Raw genomic sequence first — 15,235 nt, 5'->3', positions numbered from 1 at the left:
ATCGTCTAATTTTATTGTACTTACAATGGGTTGAAACTTTCATACTGTTTTGGGGTCATAATTCATCAATTTCTGGTTGATATAAATAATATATTGTACCTTTTAGGGTTAGTGAGACATACATCAGCCAGGAATAGAGTAACAAAGAAAATGGTTTTATTATTTTCAGCTATTCAATTCAGCAGCAGTGCATGTGGTCGTGACAATGGGGGTCTATTCCAGTTGGGACACCTCATGGAAATACGCACCTAGCATCTTAATCCCCTGAATGTAGTTTGTTCTGAGAATAAACAAAATGAAGAACATGACTCACGACGCTTGAAGAAAAGGCTGTAAAAAAGACAAGCACCTGTTGAGTTTTTCGTTCTGGGAGTGCGCTCCGTCGTCAGAGGAACCCACAGGAAGCAACATGACGTTGCGCCCTGTTGCCTCTTGGAAGGTCAGGGTAACGGGGATACTGCCGCCCTCGCGTGTCAGGTCTGGTTCCACGCCAAAGACTGTCATGCGATAGAGCCGGACGATTTAAACCAAGTGGTTGTCAGTGTAGAAATTGACAAGAAAGTAGTGGGAAGAAATGTTGCGTCATTAAACCTGCCATTTGAACAGCAATGTGGAGACTATTTCAATAAATCCTAATTTTACCATTTATGTTTTGTTTTAAACGTAATAACCCATACTTTTACTGGAGTACAGATTTTGAGCACTCCTGCCACCTCCGTGACAAGCAGTACATACCAGTCTTCATGGCTTTGCGACCCGCCATATAGTGCGGATGGTTGAAGTCGGACACCCAGGCTTTGGCCCCGTGGCCCATTGACACTTTCAGCTTGTTGGGGCTCTCTAGTTCTGCAAACTTCTTTTGCAGATAGTCAGTCACCTGAAAACCAAAATAATGAATGTGATGAATACAAATTAAACACAGAAATATTAACTTGTGTGATATTGAGCCACTGGTGATTTAGAATGATGGCGAGTGAGTGAGCGAGTCCATTTTTTAAATGTGACTATGTTAAAAAAAGTCACTAACATCTACAGTTTGTTTTTGTTTTGTTTTTTAAAGTTTTTTCCTAACGGTTAGAGAGATCTACTTCCTCAAAGTGTATGGACGAGCAGGTTTTATTTTTAGATTTGCAGGGACAGCCACTTGTGGCAAAACACAAAGACCCATGCTGACTACCACAAAAGGGCTGAGAATTGTTTTTTAATTAATTAGTTTTATTTCATTTTATTACATTATAATGAATTGTATTTTAAATTTAAACTCTTTTATCTTACTTTCTTCTCCACAACTTTGGGATCCATGTCAGGCACCAAGCGGATGGAGAATTTGCCGTTGACTTTGCGGGGGATAACTGTCTTGGCGCCCGTATCGGAGAAAGCACCCTCAATGCCGTGCAGAGAAAGCGAGGGGTACCTCCAGCGATGCATTAAGATTTGCTCCTGCAAGAAAAAAATAAGAAAATCAGATACCAAATGCGCTATGACCTCGCTTCTCCCATCATGACAGCCTTGACTTACCTTGGTGCTGTGCAGTAGCTGCCCGACTCCGACGTCTTTACAGTACTCCTCCAAGTCGAACTCGATCTTCTCGTAAAGTTGCCTCTCGTCGTCTGTTAGAGGAGCCACGTCGTCGTAAGTACCAGGAATCAAGATCTTCCCTCTCCTGTCCACCAGCGAGCCTTTAAAAAGAGAGACAAAGCAAACTGTTAAATTTGTGGGAAATAGAAAATGTGGAGATTCCACCCCTCCTCATATGTGCTCCAAAGCTTTGAGGATGTGGGGGCATCAGCTCTAGTTTGAGGTACAATAAGTTCCCTTTCTTTATGCACTGTCAGCTAGAAGAACAAACAGCAGTTTCACTTGCCCATAAGTGAAATAAGGTCCGTCATGGCCTCGTGAACAGATCCGCCAAAAACGCCCGAGTGCAGGTCCTTCTCACATCCGTCCACCTTTAAAAAGACCGCCGAGCTGTTACAAAAATGCTGTGTGTCAAAGCGTCAAAAAGAAAATATGTCAACCTCGATAAAGAAGTAGCAGATTCCTCTCAGGCCGTAGGTGATGCAGGGCTTGGTCTTGCCCAGCCAGTAGTTGTCCGAGATGCAAACATAGTCCACGTCTTTGAAGAAGCTGTCCTTGCGAGAGAAGACCAATTCATCCAGGCCCTCTGATCCTGACTCCTCCATGCCCTCAAAGCAGAACTTGATGTTGATGGGAAGCTCCTGCCAAGATAAAGGCATCTCACGATTAGTTTGAATTAAAACAAAGTTACTAGGAAGCAACAAATGCGGTGATTGATGGGATTAATGATTAAGTGACTGTAGTGAGAAGCCATTTTGCTTGGAGACCTTTGGACACATCAAGGTGTTGATACATTCTTGCTGAAGGTTTACCTGCTGGATCTTCTGGTAGGCTTCGATGCAGTTAAACCAAGCCAACACAGGACCTTTGTCATCAGTGGAGCCTCTGCCATAGAGCTTTCCTGTGCGCACACACAAAAAAAGTTTGTTTTACAACACTCTAAACGTTTTTTGTCTATGACTATGAAATTATATTTTTATGCATGAGGCAGCGTTGTAAAAATGATCCAAATAGTTGTTATAGTAACACAGGTGAGTAAGTTAATTTATAATGGATACAAAAAAATAACCAGGACCTTTGGACTGAGGTCTGGGCTTTGGAACCACTGTTCCAAATGTTTTTTTTTTAGCTGAATACATTTTCTTATTGTAGCACAGATGAGCAAAATAAATGCTGAACAGGCAAAACCAAAGAGACGGGAAGAGGATGTGGACGAGGTGCTGTTTTCTGTCAGCTGACTGATCACCGCAAATGTGATTTTAGTGGATCATCAGTCCATACAAGCGCTTGAAAGTCCACACTTCAACAGTGACTACAAAGCAAGATAATGACACTTACTACCTAGTTCTACTTTGCGAGTAGAGAGATAAGACATGATGACTTGGAAAAGGGACTTTGGTAATGAGCGTCAACGATGATAAAAGCTGCACGGCCTACCTTGCTTGGAGCAGTAAACATAAAACCTACTGTGCAGCTGAAAAATAAACTTAGCAGGCTTGTTCACCTCGGTTATGTTAACTTCTGAAATGTGTCATATCAAAACAGGTCAGACGAAAACAGCCAGAATTGAAAAGTGAACGTAAGGGAACATTTCTGTATGACTCCCTTTTCTACACTTAATCCTGAAGTATGTGGGTGAGCTCTTACTTTCACTTTTCAATTCCTGCTCATGCTCACCATCTTTTTCCACCAGAGTGAACGGCTCCGTGTCCCAGCCGTCGTCGATGTTGGCCGGCTGGACATCGAGGTGGCCGTAGATGCACACCGTCTTCTTTCCCGGGTCTGAGCCCAGATGTCCCAGGATGATTGGAGGCAGGGGGATCTTGTCCCCACTTGAAAGCTGCAACAAATAGAAACACTCTCAACAGGATACAAACCTTTTTTTTTTTTAATGTCAAATTATTTCTTCTGTTGATGCTGATTAGTTCTGTTCGTGTGTTTGGTCATACCTCCTGCTGGCCTATGTCCACCATCTCCACTGTGCCACCCAGCCGCTCAATGTCCTTAGCAGCCATTTGCATCATCTTCTTGATCTCGCCGCGCTTCTCCGGCCAGGCGGACACGCTCTGGACGCCCACCCATTCTGCCAGGCGCTGGTCAAGAGCAATTTGATAATAACAGGTCAAAGGCAAGGGCCGGCAACCCATAGTGCAATTCTGACACATCAGACTGTTTTTAAATGTCTTCCAACTATTACAAATTTTCATAGCTGTTTGATCATCGGAGGACCTCACAAAAGTAGAGGATTTGGAGTAGCATCATCTTACCTCTATGTAAAGCTCCTGGTGTTCATCCACATACTGGAAAAGAGCAGGGAGATGAGCCATTTTGTCTGGTTGCAAATAGCTGAGAATGACAGAGGGAGAATGGTGAGACAACTTCCACTTTGGCACTGCTTTATGAGCTGTGCATGAGTCTAGCTCCACCTACTTTGCTGACAGCAGTGTGCACAGGGAACTACATCTGCAGTCATACATTCTGTTGATTTAGGGAAATGCACCCTCAAGTCTTGTCATACCCCACCAAACTGAAACTTGAGTTTCATGAAAAACCAGCTAGAATTTGGGCTGCAAACGAAGACTTGTCACCTTACTGATGTGTTGAATATCTTCATTACAGCTGCTTTAATGATGGGGTCGTGTCTTGTTTTCATTTAATTTAGTCTTTAATCATTCTTTTCCTGCCCCTTGAAAGCTATATGCATAGGGCACTGCCTTGGATATGAATGATGCAATAAATCAATTGTCTTGCTTCAATGAAAAGGACTCATGATTGCCAATTACCAAGAGCAGCATCATTTTAAGGGCAATTAAGCATTCGTTTAGTGTTGTATTTTCTTAAACCAAAGTCAAGAGTTTAAACCGAGGGCGACAAGTAGCTAGCCGTCAGGTTCGTGGTCGTTAGCAAGTAAACCGTATAGGGGGGAAAAACGTTTTCTTTAAAATACTTAGCAATAACACAGTTAAACCGTTTGAGGAATAAGGATAAACATTGATTTGATGGAATAATTTCCTACTCACTTTTAAAACTCGTGCGGCCAATTTATTAACGTCACTCCCCCAGTCTGACGAATGCTTTGGAGTACGGCCACCCGGCTTCGTCGTCGTAATTAAAAAAGAAAATACTGCAACACCTCCAACCCGAACCAAAACTGCAAATTGACCTAAAAGTTGTATTTGTTGGATGAACAGAAACAGAGAGGACGCGAAAATGGGCTTAAATGTTTTGATATTTTGCTCTCGTGTTAGTGCCGCAAAGGATTGTGGGTTACTGCAAATGAGTTGGTCTCATTTACTTTTTTTTAAATTATCAAATTAGAAACAAATACATAAACAGTAGATAAACATGTTTTTTTAGTATTAGGACAAAAATAGAGCATGTTAACTAAAACATTTTAATACAATCGAGTTGTCATTGAGTGAAGTCATTAGTCTGACGTTCCACTTTTTTCAAATAAATTAAATATTCAGTTTGCAACAACATTCTAAATTGAGCTCCGCCTTTGTACAAGCCTGAATCCAGTTTTTACAAAACATAACTGATGAGTGACCTTTACCTGACACATTGTGGGAGGAGATTTATATGTTCAACATGATCCATTCAGCAGCTTGTTTGATTAAATGCACAACAGGATACATTTGGCAGCTTTATTTAATGTACAATAAAATGTAAGTTTTCGTCCATAGGCTACGAGTCCTTAAGATTCCTGCAAAGAAAGTATCATTAACATATTTTGACTCTAACACCATCATGCAATATTTACAATCTCACTTTTCCATCAAAGCAGCGCTCTTCGCAAGGTTTCTCATCTGACCAGCAAACCTCAGAAGAGCACATAAAGTGGATCTGTAAGGGGCAAAATTAAGTATGATGGATAGTCTATATTCTATGTCAAATATCCAGCTTCAGGTCTATGCAGTTGTAGAAGACAATTCCAAGTATTAATAAAATGACGTGGCAACTACTACAAATTTGTCCACTCAATTGTCTTACTACTGCTACATGGACCTTAAACTGGCTATCGAACACATGCTCAAACAGCTTTACATTGTTTCAAGCAAGAAGAATGAGTAGAAGCTCCACTCTAATGGCTTTGCGAGATACTCACTTGTTCATCGAGGTACCTCTTAGTCTTAACATCCATAAACTGGAATGCCTTGACCTCAAAATGCCTCTGATGGCGATTTTGGGGCAAATCGCTCACTTGCAAGATGGCCACACTTGGATCATAAGGATTAGCACACCTACAGAAACATGATGTACCTCGTAAGTCAGATAAAAACGGCAATAGAAGTTGGTGGGTTGAGATGATGGCTTACCCTTCATAAACAAGCACCAGGGCATTCTTTGCTGAGCGAGGGAACGCCAGACAGTACTTGACCAGAATGGTCGCTTTGGGTTTGGGAGACAACAGTCTCAGCTGCAAATACACAGGTTTGCCAAGGATGTACCGCAATTTGGGGAAAGAAGGCAGGAAAGTAGAAAAGGTCTTATCTGTTTTGGAATTAAGCACAACACCAAAACAGACAGGGTGATATCAAAGTAATCAATCACAGTATCACTAAATGAATCTGCAAATCCAAACCTGTTGCGATCCTCAATTGAACACCGTATAAACCATCAGAGTAGATGGACGTCGGCACATTGCGACTTGGGATCTTCACCATGAAGCCGACGCTGGCCAACGGCTGCTGGTCACGAGCAGCCAATCCGTAGCGACACTCCACCAGGAACCTAAAATTGAAGAGACATTTGTAATGACCGCTGCCGGTGGAGAAAACTTTTATGTCGCTGGTGTAACATTGACAACCTTAACGGATCAGTTCTTGTGATGATGCCATACTTGAGGTTGAGAGCTTGGACTAGTGTCTGGACCTCAGCCAGGTAGAACCTTGTCAAGCCAATTTCCTGAAAGTCAAATTGGCGTGTTTTGAGGCACGAGAAAGCAAGCAAGTCTGCATGCGACTGAGTGACAACTTACATACATATGCGTTCCACACTCCGTTACTTTAAACTTAAAGATGGCAAAGTTGGAATTCACCACAGCGGGTTTGCACTTTGTTCCAGGAATCACAAGCTGGGTGGGGTCAACAGGCATGGATGCGTATGAGGACCGGATGATGAAAACAAAATGGAGATCTACCGTACACTCTGTGTGGAAAATTTGACGTTAATTGGAAAGCTAAACCGTGTAAAAAAAAGCCTGAAATCGTGCAAGTGCAACTTTTGTGCAACATACAAAAAAAGGAAAACAGCACAAGTATGATTAGAAATAAAAAATGTCACCATCCATTGGATAGAAGCATGTATGCGAAGTTGAATTCACACAGCATCCCATGGCCTCGCAGTCAACGGGCAAAATTCCGGAATGGCCACAAAGCAGTCGTTCTTCGGGGGCCACGGTACAGTCTGAAATTAAATATTAAATCAGGGGTGTTCAAAAGTTTGAAGACATTTTTCCAAAGTAGTCGCAATAACAATTAAACCAAACTACCCGTAAATGGCAAACTGACTCTCACTAGAAGTATATCATGTATCGAGTGACACTTTGCACTCACGTTGAGCCCTTGGTGGCTTTTGCGGGGGTGGCGGCGTGCGGCATCTTGACGCGGGTACCCTAGGTGGGACGCCTGAGCGAGGCAATGGGCCAGGGGTGGAATCAACTTGACTTGGATCAGTGGTGCTCTTACATACCCTCGGGGAGGGCTCGACAGATTCCTCCTGAGTTCTGTTTGTTGCCCGACTTCCCTTTCCCAGATCGGGTTCCTCAGCATCAGAAAAAGTTCCTTCGCCGTAGTTGTTGTATTCACTGCTGTTCTCATAGTCATTTTTAAACACCCCAGTCTCGGGTTTCAATTCTACAGAAAGTGATGTTTCACCTTCCTGATCCCATCCCCAAACCAGGAGACCCCAAGTCATGACCACCAGCAGCCACAGGTGAGCCATATGGACCCCAAAAGAAAACAAATGTGACATAGCAGAACCAATGCAACTGCCACACGTTGGTCCAGGTACTTAACTGATCACAGCTGGCGGCTTGTGATTGGTCAAACCCCAGCCAATTAGGAGGCAGGTGTGCAATGTCAGCCATATTTGATTTGATCATAGGCTTAATTATATTTATTTTGTCTGAACAAAATTGACTCATACATTGTTTAAATACAAATTTGGTTGTGGCTTTATTGCACGTACAAGTGTACCCAAACACAAATTAACTTAATTTTTCTTATTAGCCAGAATGCACTTGATTACTTGAGTGTCAGCCACAAAAAAAGAAAATAAAAAATAAATCAAATTCTCTTTGTGGTTCTCGTTGGGGAAAAAGTATGAATCACTTGTATGAATTGGCTTTATGTTTGGGCAAGAAGTTGAAATTTGGGGGCACAGGTCCAAGCAGCATTTCACTGGAAAACAAACAAAACATTTGAAAGAAAGCACAAATGAAAAAGACTCCTGATGGAACAGGTTGTCCGCTCACCTGATCCTGATCCAGTCTCCGACATTTTGACTGGCCATCAGGGACTCCAGGTAGTTCCTCCCCATGTAGTAGGGTGGCCTCTCGTTGATCTTCACCGGCACTCGCTCCAGCAGTCCCACCGGAATGTACCTATAATACATTTTAACCTGTTACAAAATCCGCACGTGAAAGGGTGCTCTTGAAACAAGCGTCCCACCTGCACATAAAGGAAAGCCACTCAAGCATGAAGGTGCGTGTCTTTTCCACGCCGCGTGTGTCCGAGCCCCAGTGCTCCAGGCCATAGTTACTGAAGTCCCGGAGGATGTCCAAGCGCTCGCTCGATGAAATGTCCCAGTGACGGCGCTCCTTGATTTCCGTGAAGAGCCATGGCTTCACCAAAGCACCCCTGGTATAAGATCAGAATTATACTACATACATTTTCCACCAGGTACTCTCTGCAGTTAAGTTCATAGTTAGATTTGGAACTAAAAGAAACACCAACCTTGCAATCATGATTCCAGAAACGCCCGTCTCTTTGGCTCTCATGGCATCCTCGTAGGACAGAATATCGCCGTTACCTAACAAGAAAAACATCAATGCATTGCCCTGTATGATTAAAAATGCAACAATTGTTCCAGATGGATCAATCTTTCCAATTGTACCAAAGAGAGGGATGGGGCTGGCCAGCTTGGAGCAGGCAGTGATATAGTCCCAATCGGCCAGCTTGGTGTAGCGTTGCTCTCTGGAGCGGCCATGCAGCTAAAGTATCACATGAAGAAGAAAACATGTTAGGCAGGCGATATATTGCTTAAGATCATTTTAATTAATTTTATTTCACCAGTTAAGCCAATTGAAAATAAAATCTAATTTGCAAAATTGAGACGGCGGCAAACAATAGAGAGGAAAAAAAATCTAAATACACAGACAACACATAGCAAAAAACAGAGAATGAAAACCTAGAATAATTATTTAACATGACTCTTATAGGCAGAATAATATGGAGAAAAAATAATTACCGTGATCATAGACACTCCCCAATCCTTCATCTCTGGGATGAGTTTATGTGCGATGTTGTGCTTCTCTTGAACGCCGGTGCGGATCTTCACTGTTAAAGGGACATCCAGCACCTATAGTAGAAAAGAGAAAAAAAAAATAAACAAACATTTGTTCCCTCCAAAAATTGCATTAAATAATCTGAAAATGCACTCACATAGTTCATTCCCCGCACTATCTGTTCAAATTTGCGGGTGCGTGTCATCAAGCCGCAGCCCCCACCCTGAGGACCAAAAAACAAACGTGAGTCAGGCTTGTGTGTTTTAAGAGACAACATAGCGGGGAAAAAAAAGCTCACCTTTTTATACACCAGGTCAATGGGGCACCCCGAGTTGATGTCCACAAAGTCCACCTCTGTGTTGTTGTTGATGAGCTCGGCGCATCTCGTCATGGTGTCGGGGAAGCAGCCCTCTATCTAAAAAAAAAAAAAAAAAAGTAAATAAATAAAAAGACTCAAGGAGCTCAAAAATACACAATATTTTATACTGCCTTTTTGGTGTGTGGTGGCCTTTCCACTTGTTAAACGTTTTCGAACCTGAACTCCAAAGAGATCTTCACTCTCGTGCCTCTTGAGCAAGGCCCACTCGGACTGCTGACCCTGAAGCAGGTTGGTGCACATGGCCATCTCGCCGCAGGTGATGTCAGCTCCCAGACGCTTGCACACACGGCGGAAGGGCAAGTTGCCGCACTGAAGAAAGAGAAGGAAGTCGACAATGAACGGCTGCGGCAATGGCGCGTGTGAAACTTCCGCTCTCGAGGCGCTTACGGTCGTCAACGGGGCGAGGTAGAGTTTGTCTCGGAAGTCCACCTTCAAAGACAAAACATTCATTCAGCCGTCTTTGGTTTGTTTCTAAAAATAATATACACGGAAGGTGGAAAGCTACCTGCTTTTTCTCACACGCTCGTAACTTGATGACATCTACATCGGTCAACGCACCGACAGTTTTGACAGTGGACGACTTCTCAGAGTTCACCTGAAAATTAAGCGATTCTGTGTAAATCGAACACTTGGGTGTGTTTCATCCCGATGTATTTAAGTCATATCAAGTCGCTACGTTTTCTTTTACCTGTGTTTCTGAATCAGTGGATTCACATTTTGATTGGGCCGTCTGTTCTGGTGGTAAAACTGCAGCACCTGGTAAAAGACACCACATCCTTTTGCAAATTTCCAAATAACTGTGAACACCAGTTGGAGAACCGCTGTCTTAAACAATCAATCAACTAAAATGTCTTCCTACCATTTCCCTGTTCTTTTTTATCCTTATTGTTGTTAAGCATCTTGAGGTACTCTGCCGACTTGTCGAACGCAACGGCATGCTTCCTCAGTCGATTCTGCAGCTCTTTACTTAGGCTGTTCCTGACCGGCGTGCGGCCCTCGTAGATTTTCACCACGTCGGCGTTCTCGGCGCTCTTCAGTTCCACCGTGGTGTGCGCCTTGGCGAAGCGACAGGAAAGGCCGTACGCACACTTGCCGAAAGTGTCGTACACGTGGCAGCGTTCGCCGATGTCGGCGGGCTTGTTGGCCAAGTAGGTGGCAACGTCGTGGTAGAAATGGCACTTGTCGCCATAAGGACATTGCTTGTTCCCCTGACAATGAGGACCGGGCATTGAGAAGATCCACTCACAACAGGTTAACTCTGGCTTCAGCTCACCTAACTAGGGCAAGCCGTGTAGAAAATAAAAATCTCGTTAAAATTCCTACCTGAATAACTGAGGCACACAGCCTCTTTTCATCGTACGTAGTGGGTTTCTTGTGCGGCCTTGACTTGTTCTGCCCCCTCAGTCGTTTGCCATCCACTTTGGCGCTTTTGTTTACATCCTCTGTGTCTAACTTCAGCTTTTTTATTTCAGGCTCCCCAGAGTGCTCCCCCGTCACTTTGTTCTCCCCTTCCTTCAGGCAATGGGAGTCAAGAAACTCATGGAACTTTTCTTTGCTGGTAATGAATCTGTAAATGCAGTTTTGGGGGGGGAGTTGTCACAAGCGTGTTTTGGTGTTAAGATGGTTAGAAAAAGCAGTGGCTCGCACCGACATGCAACAACAAGGTGCAAAAGCATTACTTATATTTAAAAAGGTGAAAACGGAGAATAGGTGAATCAGCGAGGAGCGAATCAAACCAGTTTGGTAGTTGTTCATAGTTGAACGACTCACTCGGGTTTAAGGGCTGCTTCTCCCTTTACTGCAGCCTCTGTACCTTTTGCAACTGCCGTTTCCTCTGCAGGTTTTTCCATCACGGCTGCTTGTTTCTGTTCAAGTACAACATGCACGATTATCGTAGTAATTTACAGTGAACATCCGCCGTGGCGCTTACTTACTATTCGCTGGTGTTGACACCCTGTCGTCTGCTAATATGCTTGCGGCTAACACCACGTTAATATTGCAGTTGAAACAGTCGACAACAAAGCATAAGCTATTTTTTTAATGCCAGTGAACACTGTATTAAAGTCGTTTTGATTTACATGTGTTTACTATCACAGTTTAGCGGCGAAACAGCGCGAGTCACACTCGGTCCATCGCTTAAAGGGGTTTGGAAACGAAAAATGAAAAACATTAGTTCCGATCCCGAAGATGCAGTGCATCATCATCATCGTCCCGGGTGCTACAATCATTATAATTTAGTAAGTACGTAGAAAGCAACTTTTTCCACCTATAACTGTATGTACAGTCGTATTTTATAATGGTAATGTGCGTTTGTTTGATTAAATTACTTATTTGCTTTTACAATTTCAGCAGAAGCCATATTGATACATATTTTTAAGACACAGAAAGTAAAATGCAACTAATATTATTACTTAAGTTGCTCTCACTATATGAATATTTACCGTTTTCAGCAGCTGGGCACAGCCTCCATGCTGCAAATAGCTGCAGATTACTCATTCAAAGCAAAATACAGTTTGAATGAAGAGCAACATGATATGAATATAAAGGGCTCCATTTACTCCTCCTCAAGTTTCTCCATCTTGGCTGAAAATCGCTTCTGACTCAAGTCCAGGATGCCGATGCCGTGTGCCTGGAAGTCATAGCCGATCCTGCGAAGCTTGTCAATTTTGGCTGTGACATTCTCCATGCTGTAGTCCAATATCTTGGGCTTTTTCAGTATCTGCTTCATTGTGATTCCTTCTTTAAGGAGATAGTCCAATTTTGTGCTCAATGTCATTTCCTTTGTGTACAGAAGCGTTGGAAAACTGACAATCAGCTTTTTGACATCCTCTTCACAAAGGCCCAGCACAAGAAGCCTCTGCTTAAGGCTGGCAATGTTATTTTTTAGGTACTCACTGGAGAGGTCCAGGATTCTTGCAGCCGGCCCTTGAAGCAGGGTCAGGAGGTCAGCGTTGCTCAATTTGAGAGCCGCTTGTAAGCTGTCGATGTTCGCCTTGACTCTTTTTGTGCTCCGGATGAGAATGTAGAGGTTTCTGGAAATGATCGCTTTGGCAAATTCCCTGCAACCAGTCCCGCCGAGCTCGACACTGATGTCCTCCAAGAACTCCACCATCTGCTTGTTGAGCTCCAGGCTGTTTGAGAAGATGCGCGGTGAAGTGGTGAGCAGCCGATGAAGGTCCTTGTTGCCGAGTCCTAGTGAAGACAGGTAAGCTATGTTCTTCTTCAAGTTGCTGTTGTCACTGGAGCGAAAGAATGACTCGGGCGAGCGTTCAAGGATGGACACTATCTCCATGTCAGTCTGGAAGATGTTCCTCCACAGCTGCCAGCGCTGCTCCAGATGTTCCAGGGAACGGGTGATGGCACGTGGATAACGCGATATGATGCTGGCAACAGTCTGGCGGCTGGCACCTTTGCTCTGCAGGAAGAGTGTCAGGCCCTGCTCATTTGTGAAGACCCTACGGAGAACGCCGGGCTGACGCTGGCGCGCCTTCTTCACGTCTACCCCCAACTGATTCAAGTTCTCCAGCAGAGACTTGTTCTCAGGGTTCACGGATACTTTGGTATAATTCTCCTTCGGTGCCACACTATAAAACCTCTGCAGAGGGCAAGTTGTCACAGACTGCACTGTGATGCATTTAAAAGTTTGTTGGAAAGTGAATAATCTGTGAAGGCCAATAAATGCTTTGAACGCAGGAGCCATTTTTTATCAGTGTGATTTCCTTACAACTACCATCATGGGACCTGAAAATAGCATAATCACACTTAACATCAAGACTTTATACATACATAACATTAAAAATGTTTAAGCTTATATTAACAATACTTAAACAACATTTTTAGGCAGAGTGGCACTACCATAAATTCTAATGAAAAAAAACAGCTTGGAGTGTGAATAATTGTTTCTAGAACAAGACCAATTTAAACGTCATCGTTATTCTAAAACGTTTAAAGAGGAAAAGACGAAAGATGACAATATATTATTTTATATATCGTTGTGTTATAACCCTTTTAATTAGTTAAAATTGACATACCTGCTCCTGAGACATTTGAATCGAAGTTATCTTTTTTTCTTCGTTGATTTATTTCAATCTTCTTCCTTTACTTTTTCTTGTCTGGTTATTCACCCGCGATGTAGCTGTCGCCATCTAGCGGTCTGTTCATTATTTAGCACAGAATGAATGAAAACGCATTGTACTTGATTACAAAGTTTTAAGAGGTTACATGCTTAGTTATAAGCTTCATTATAATACGTTTGATGCATTACATATTTTAAATAAATAAAAAACACAGGAGAATGTTCATTCCTAATAGTTTCAACTAGTATGTTACTTAGCAGTAACATGTGTCCGACGAGGTCATAGTGACATCACCAAATTGTTTCTACTGTTATATTGTTAGTTTTTCCAAATTTAGCTCATGTCACATGTTTAAATGATCTTTTCTTTATGCTGGCTTCAGACACACAGACTCACTGATCCTTTGGCTCTCAACACTGATGAGGGTCTCCACTTATGAATATTTTAACAGAAGGACAAGCTATTCATAATGCAAAACAGCTTTCACTCCTGCATGGTGTAAGATTCAAGCGGGGATGGGCAAAAAGGTAAAAAATGAATCTCCTAAGAAATATAATGGTTGTCGTTATCAAATGCAATTACTGTGAATCTAAATTTCCTGCATTTGTCCACTTTTACTCTGCAGAAGCATAAGTAGTGGCCAACTAATCAGTGAAGAGTACAATCTCTATAACCCTTTTTGTCATGATTTTTTTCATTAACTCAGCTTTAAAGTTTTACAATCGTATCAGAAAATACACTCATTTCATTTTCGATGCATTCAAATCTTGATTCAATTGTCAAACTCTATATTCTGCTCATGTTTGGGGGCTGCTGACACAATACTCCGTCTTTGAATGAATTATTCAGGCCAGGGCCTAAACTTTCAAATGCCCTGCAGTTCCCTCTGCTCCTGCCGCTGCTGCACAAAACCTATCTGCTCTCACAGGTGGCATCAAGTTAGACACGGCATGTCCAAAAGAAGATGGGTGGAATTCAAGATCTGTCAGACGATAAGTTGCTCCACTCCCATCAACCGACGACACACAGCGTCCTCATCGTCCTCATCTGCTGCTTCAGGTACGTTGAACAGAATGTTCTCGAGATGACTATAGCAAAACCTCTCATAGGTGTTTGACTGGAGCTGGGGATTTGAACATTTTCAGAAAAAAAAATTCAACAAAAAAGCAGCTCCTCAAACTGGGACAGCTCTCTGACTGTTACCATAGAAACAGCAGCAGTCTTTTTGGAGCGAGAACAATGAGACTCATCACTTCATAAATGAATTGGCATGGAAGGAAAACACAGACAATTAATATAAAATTATTTTGTATTTTATAATCATTCATTTTTCATGACATAATGCAAATAGGGTGTGAGCAGTACCCTTGATGGGAGAGTATTCATGTCCTTCATGTCCAAGAGTCCTTGAGCAAGACACTGAACTTAATTTTGCTCCCAGTAATCAACCCTTGAGAAGGAGATGTTCATAACCCTACCACATTACCTTTTAAAAAAATTTTCGCCACCTGGAAGTACCCTGGCACCTGTTGAAAACAAACTATATACAGTAATCCCTCCTACTTCGCGGGGGTTACGTTCCAGACCCACCCGCGAAATGGGAATTTCCGCGAAATAGAAACTAGATTTTTTTGAAGTATGAGCCATAATTTTAACACTTCAGAACACTTAAACTGCTTTCTAAAACAGGAT

At 42.7% G+C, this 15,235-nt stretch overlaps 4 protein-coding genes and 1 long non-coding RNA gene across 7 annotated transcripts; 1 reads left to right on the top strand and 4 right to left on the bottom strand.

Moving 5' to 3' along the window:
- Window positions 1-134: 134 nt before the first annotated feature.
- cndp2 (carnosine dipeptidase 2) lies at window positions 135-4,741 on the bottom strand. Of its 2 annotated transcripts, none has more exons than XM_085939962.1 (12): window positions 4,599-4,741; window positions 3,846-3,924; window positions 3,528-3,671; window positions 3,256-3,418; window positions 2,391-2,479; window positions 2,019-2,219; window positions 1,865-1,949; window positions 1,519-1,679; window positions 1,276-1,440; window positions 736-877; window positions 350-497; window positions 135-280 (listed from the first exon to the last, which is right to left on the bottom strand). In XM_085939962.1, exons 2-12 carry the CDS (start codon window positions 3,903-3,905, stop codon window positions 214-216), a joined length of 1,425 nt encoding a protein of 474 aa, XP_085796088.1. In that variant the 5' UTR covers window positions 3,906-3,924; window positions 4,599-4,741; the 3' UTR covers window positions 135-213. The 2 variants fall into 2 exon arrangements, with proteins under 2 accessions (XP_085796088.1, XP_085796087.1); XM_085939961.1 differs by lacking the exon at window positions 4,599-4,741 and adding an exon at window positions 4,009-4,032.
- Window positions 4,742-5,134: 393 nt separating this feature from the next.
- Window positions 5,135-7,657, bottom strand: LOC147040775 (zona pellucida sperm-binding protein 1-like). The gene is made up of 9 exons (XM_085939963.1): window positions 7,137-7,657; window positions 6,865-6,987; window positions 6,560-6,729; window positions 6,389-6,486; window positions 6,164-6,312; window positions 5,898-6,072; window positions 5,687-5,822; window positions 5,350-5,424; window positions 5,135-5,284 (listed from the first exon to the last, which is right to left on the bottom strand). The coding sequence occupies exons 1-9, from the start codon at window positions 7,552-7,554 to the stop codon at window positions 5,276-5,278; spliced, it is 1,353 nt and encodes a 450-aa protein (XP_085796089.1). The 5' UTR covers window positions 7,555-7,657; the 3' UTR covers window positions 5,135-5,275.
- Window positions 7,658-7,729: 72 nt separating this feature from the next.
- Window positions 7,730-11,933, bottom strand: dus3l (dihydrouridine synthase 3-like (S. cerevisiae)). Of its 2 annotated transcripts, none has more exons than XM_085939958.1 (16): window positions 11,402-11,933; window positions 11,238-11,332; window positions 10,791-11,034; window positions 10,327-10,675; window positions 10,156-10,223; window positions 9,973-10,062; window positions 9,855-9,896; window positions 9,624-9,776; window positions 9,387-9,503; window positions 9,246-9,311; window positions 9,052-9,162; window positions 8,698-8,794; window positions 8,538-8,613; window positions 8,253-8,441; window positions 8,057-8,185; window positions 7,730-7,982 (listed from the first exon to the last, which is right to left on the bottom strand). In XM_085939958.1, the coding sequence occupies exons 2-16, from the start codon at window positions 11,315-11,317 to the stop codon at window positions 7,910-7,912; spliced, it is 1,884 nt and encodes a 627-aa protein (XP_085796084.1). In that variant the 5' UTR covers window positions 11,318-11,332; window positions 11,402-11,933; the 3' UTR covers window positions 7,730-7,909. The 2 variants fall into 2 exon arrangements, with proteins under 2 accessions (XP_085796084.1, XP_085796085.1); XM_085939959.1 differs by having other exon boundaries at window positions 11,909-11,927.
- On the top strand, window positions 10,830-13,155 carry LOC147040773 (uncharacterized). The gene is made up of 4 exons (XR_015069228.1): window positions 10,830-11,025; window positions 12,355-12,411; window positions 12,494-12,672; window positions 12,742-13,155. It is a non-coding gene; the product is annotated as an uncharacterized LOC147040773 (long non-coding RNA).
- Window positions 11,402-13,569, bottom strand: mterf1 (mitochondrial transcription termination factor 1). The gene is made up of 2 exons (XM_085939964.1): window positions 13,499-13,569; window positions 11,402-13,208 (listed from the first exon to the last, which is right to left on the bottom strand). The coding sequence occupies exon 2, from the start codon at window positions 13,165-13,167 to the stop codon at window positions 12,022-12,024; it is 1,146 nt and encodes a 381-aa protein (XP_085796090.1). The 5' UTR covers window positions 13,168-13,208; window positions 13,499-13,569; the 3' UTR covers window positions 11,402-12,021.
- Window positions 13,570-15,235: the final 1,666 nt, after the last annotated feature.

Source organism: Syngnathus leptorhynchus, chromosome 20 (assembly GCF_054491065.1).
Source record: "Syngnathus leptorhynchus isolate UIUO chromosome 20, UIUO_Slep, whole genome shotgun sequence".
Lineage (NCBI taxonomy): Eukaryota > Metazoa > Chordata > Actinopteri > Syngnathiformes > Syngnathidae > Syngnathus > Syngnathus leptorhynchus.
The sequence above is the reverse complement of the archived record's forward strand: the minus strand, read 5'-3'. Positions and strand labels throughout refer to the sequence as shown.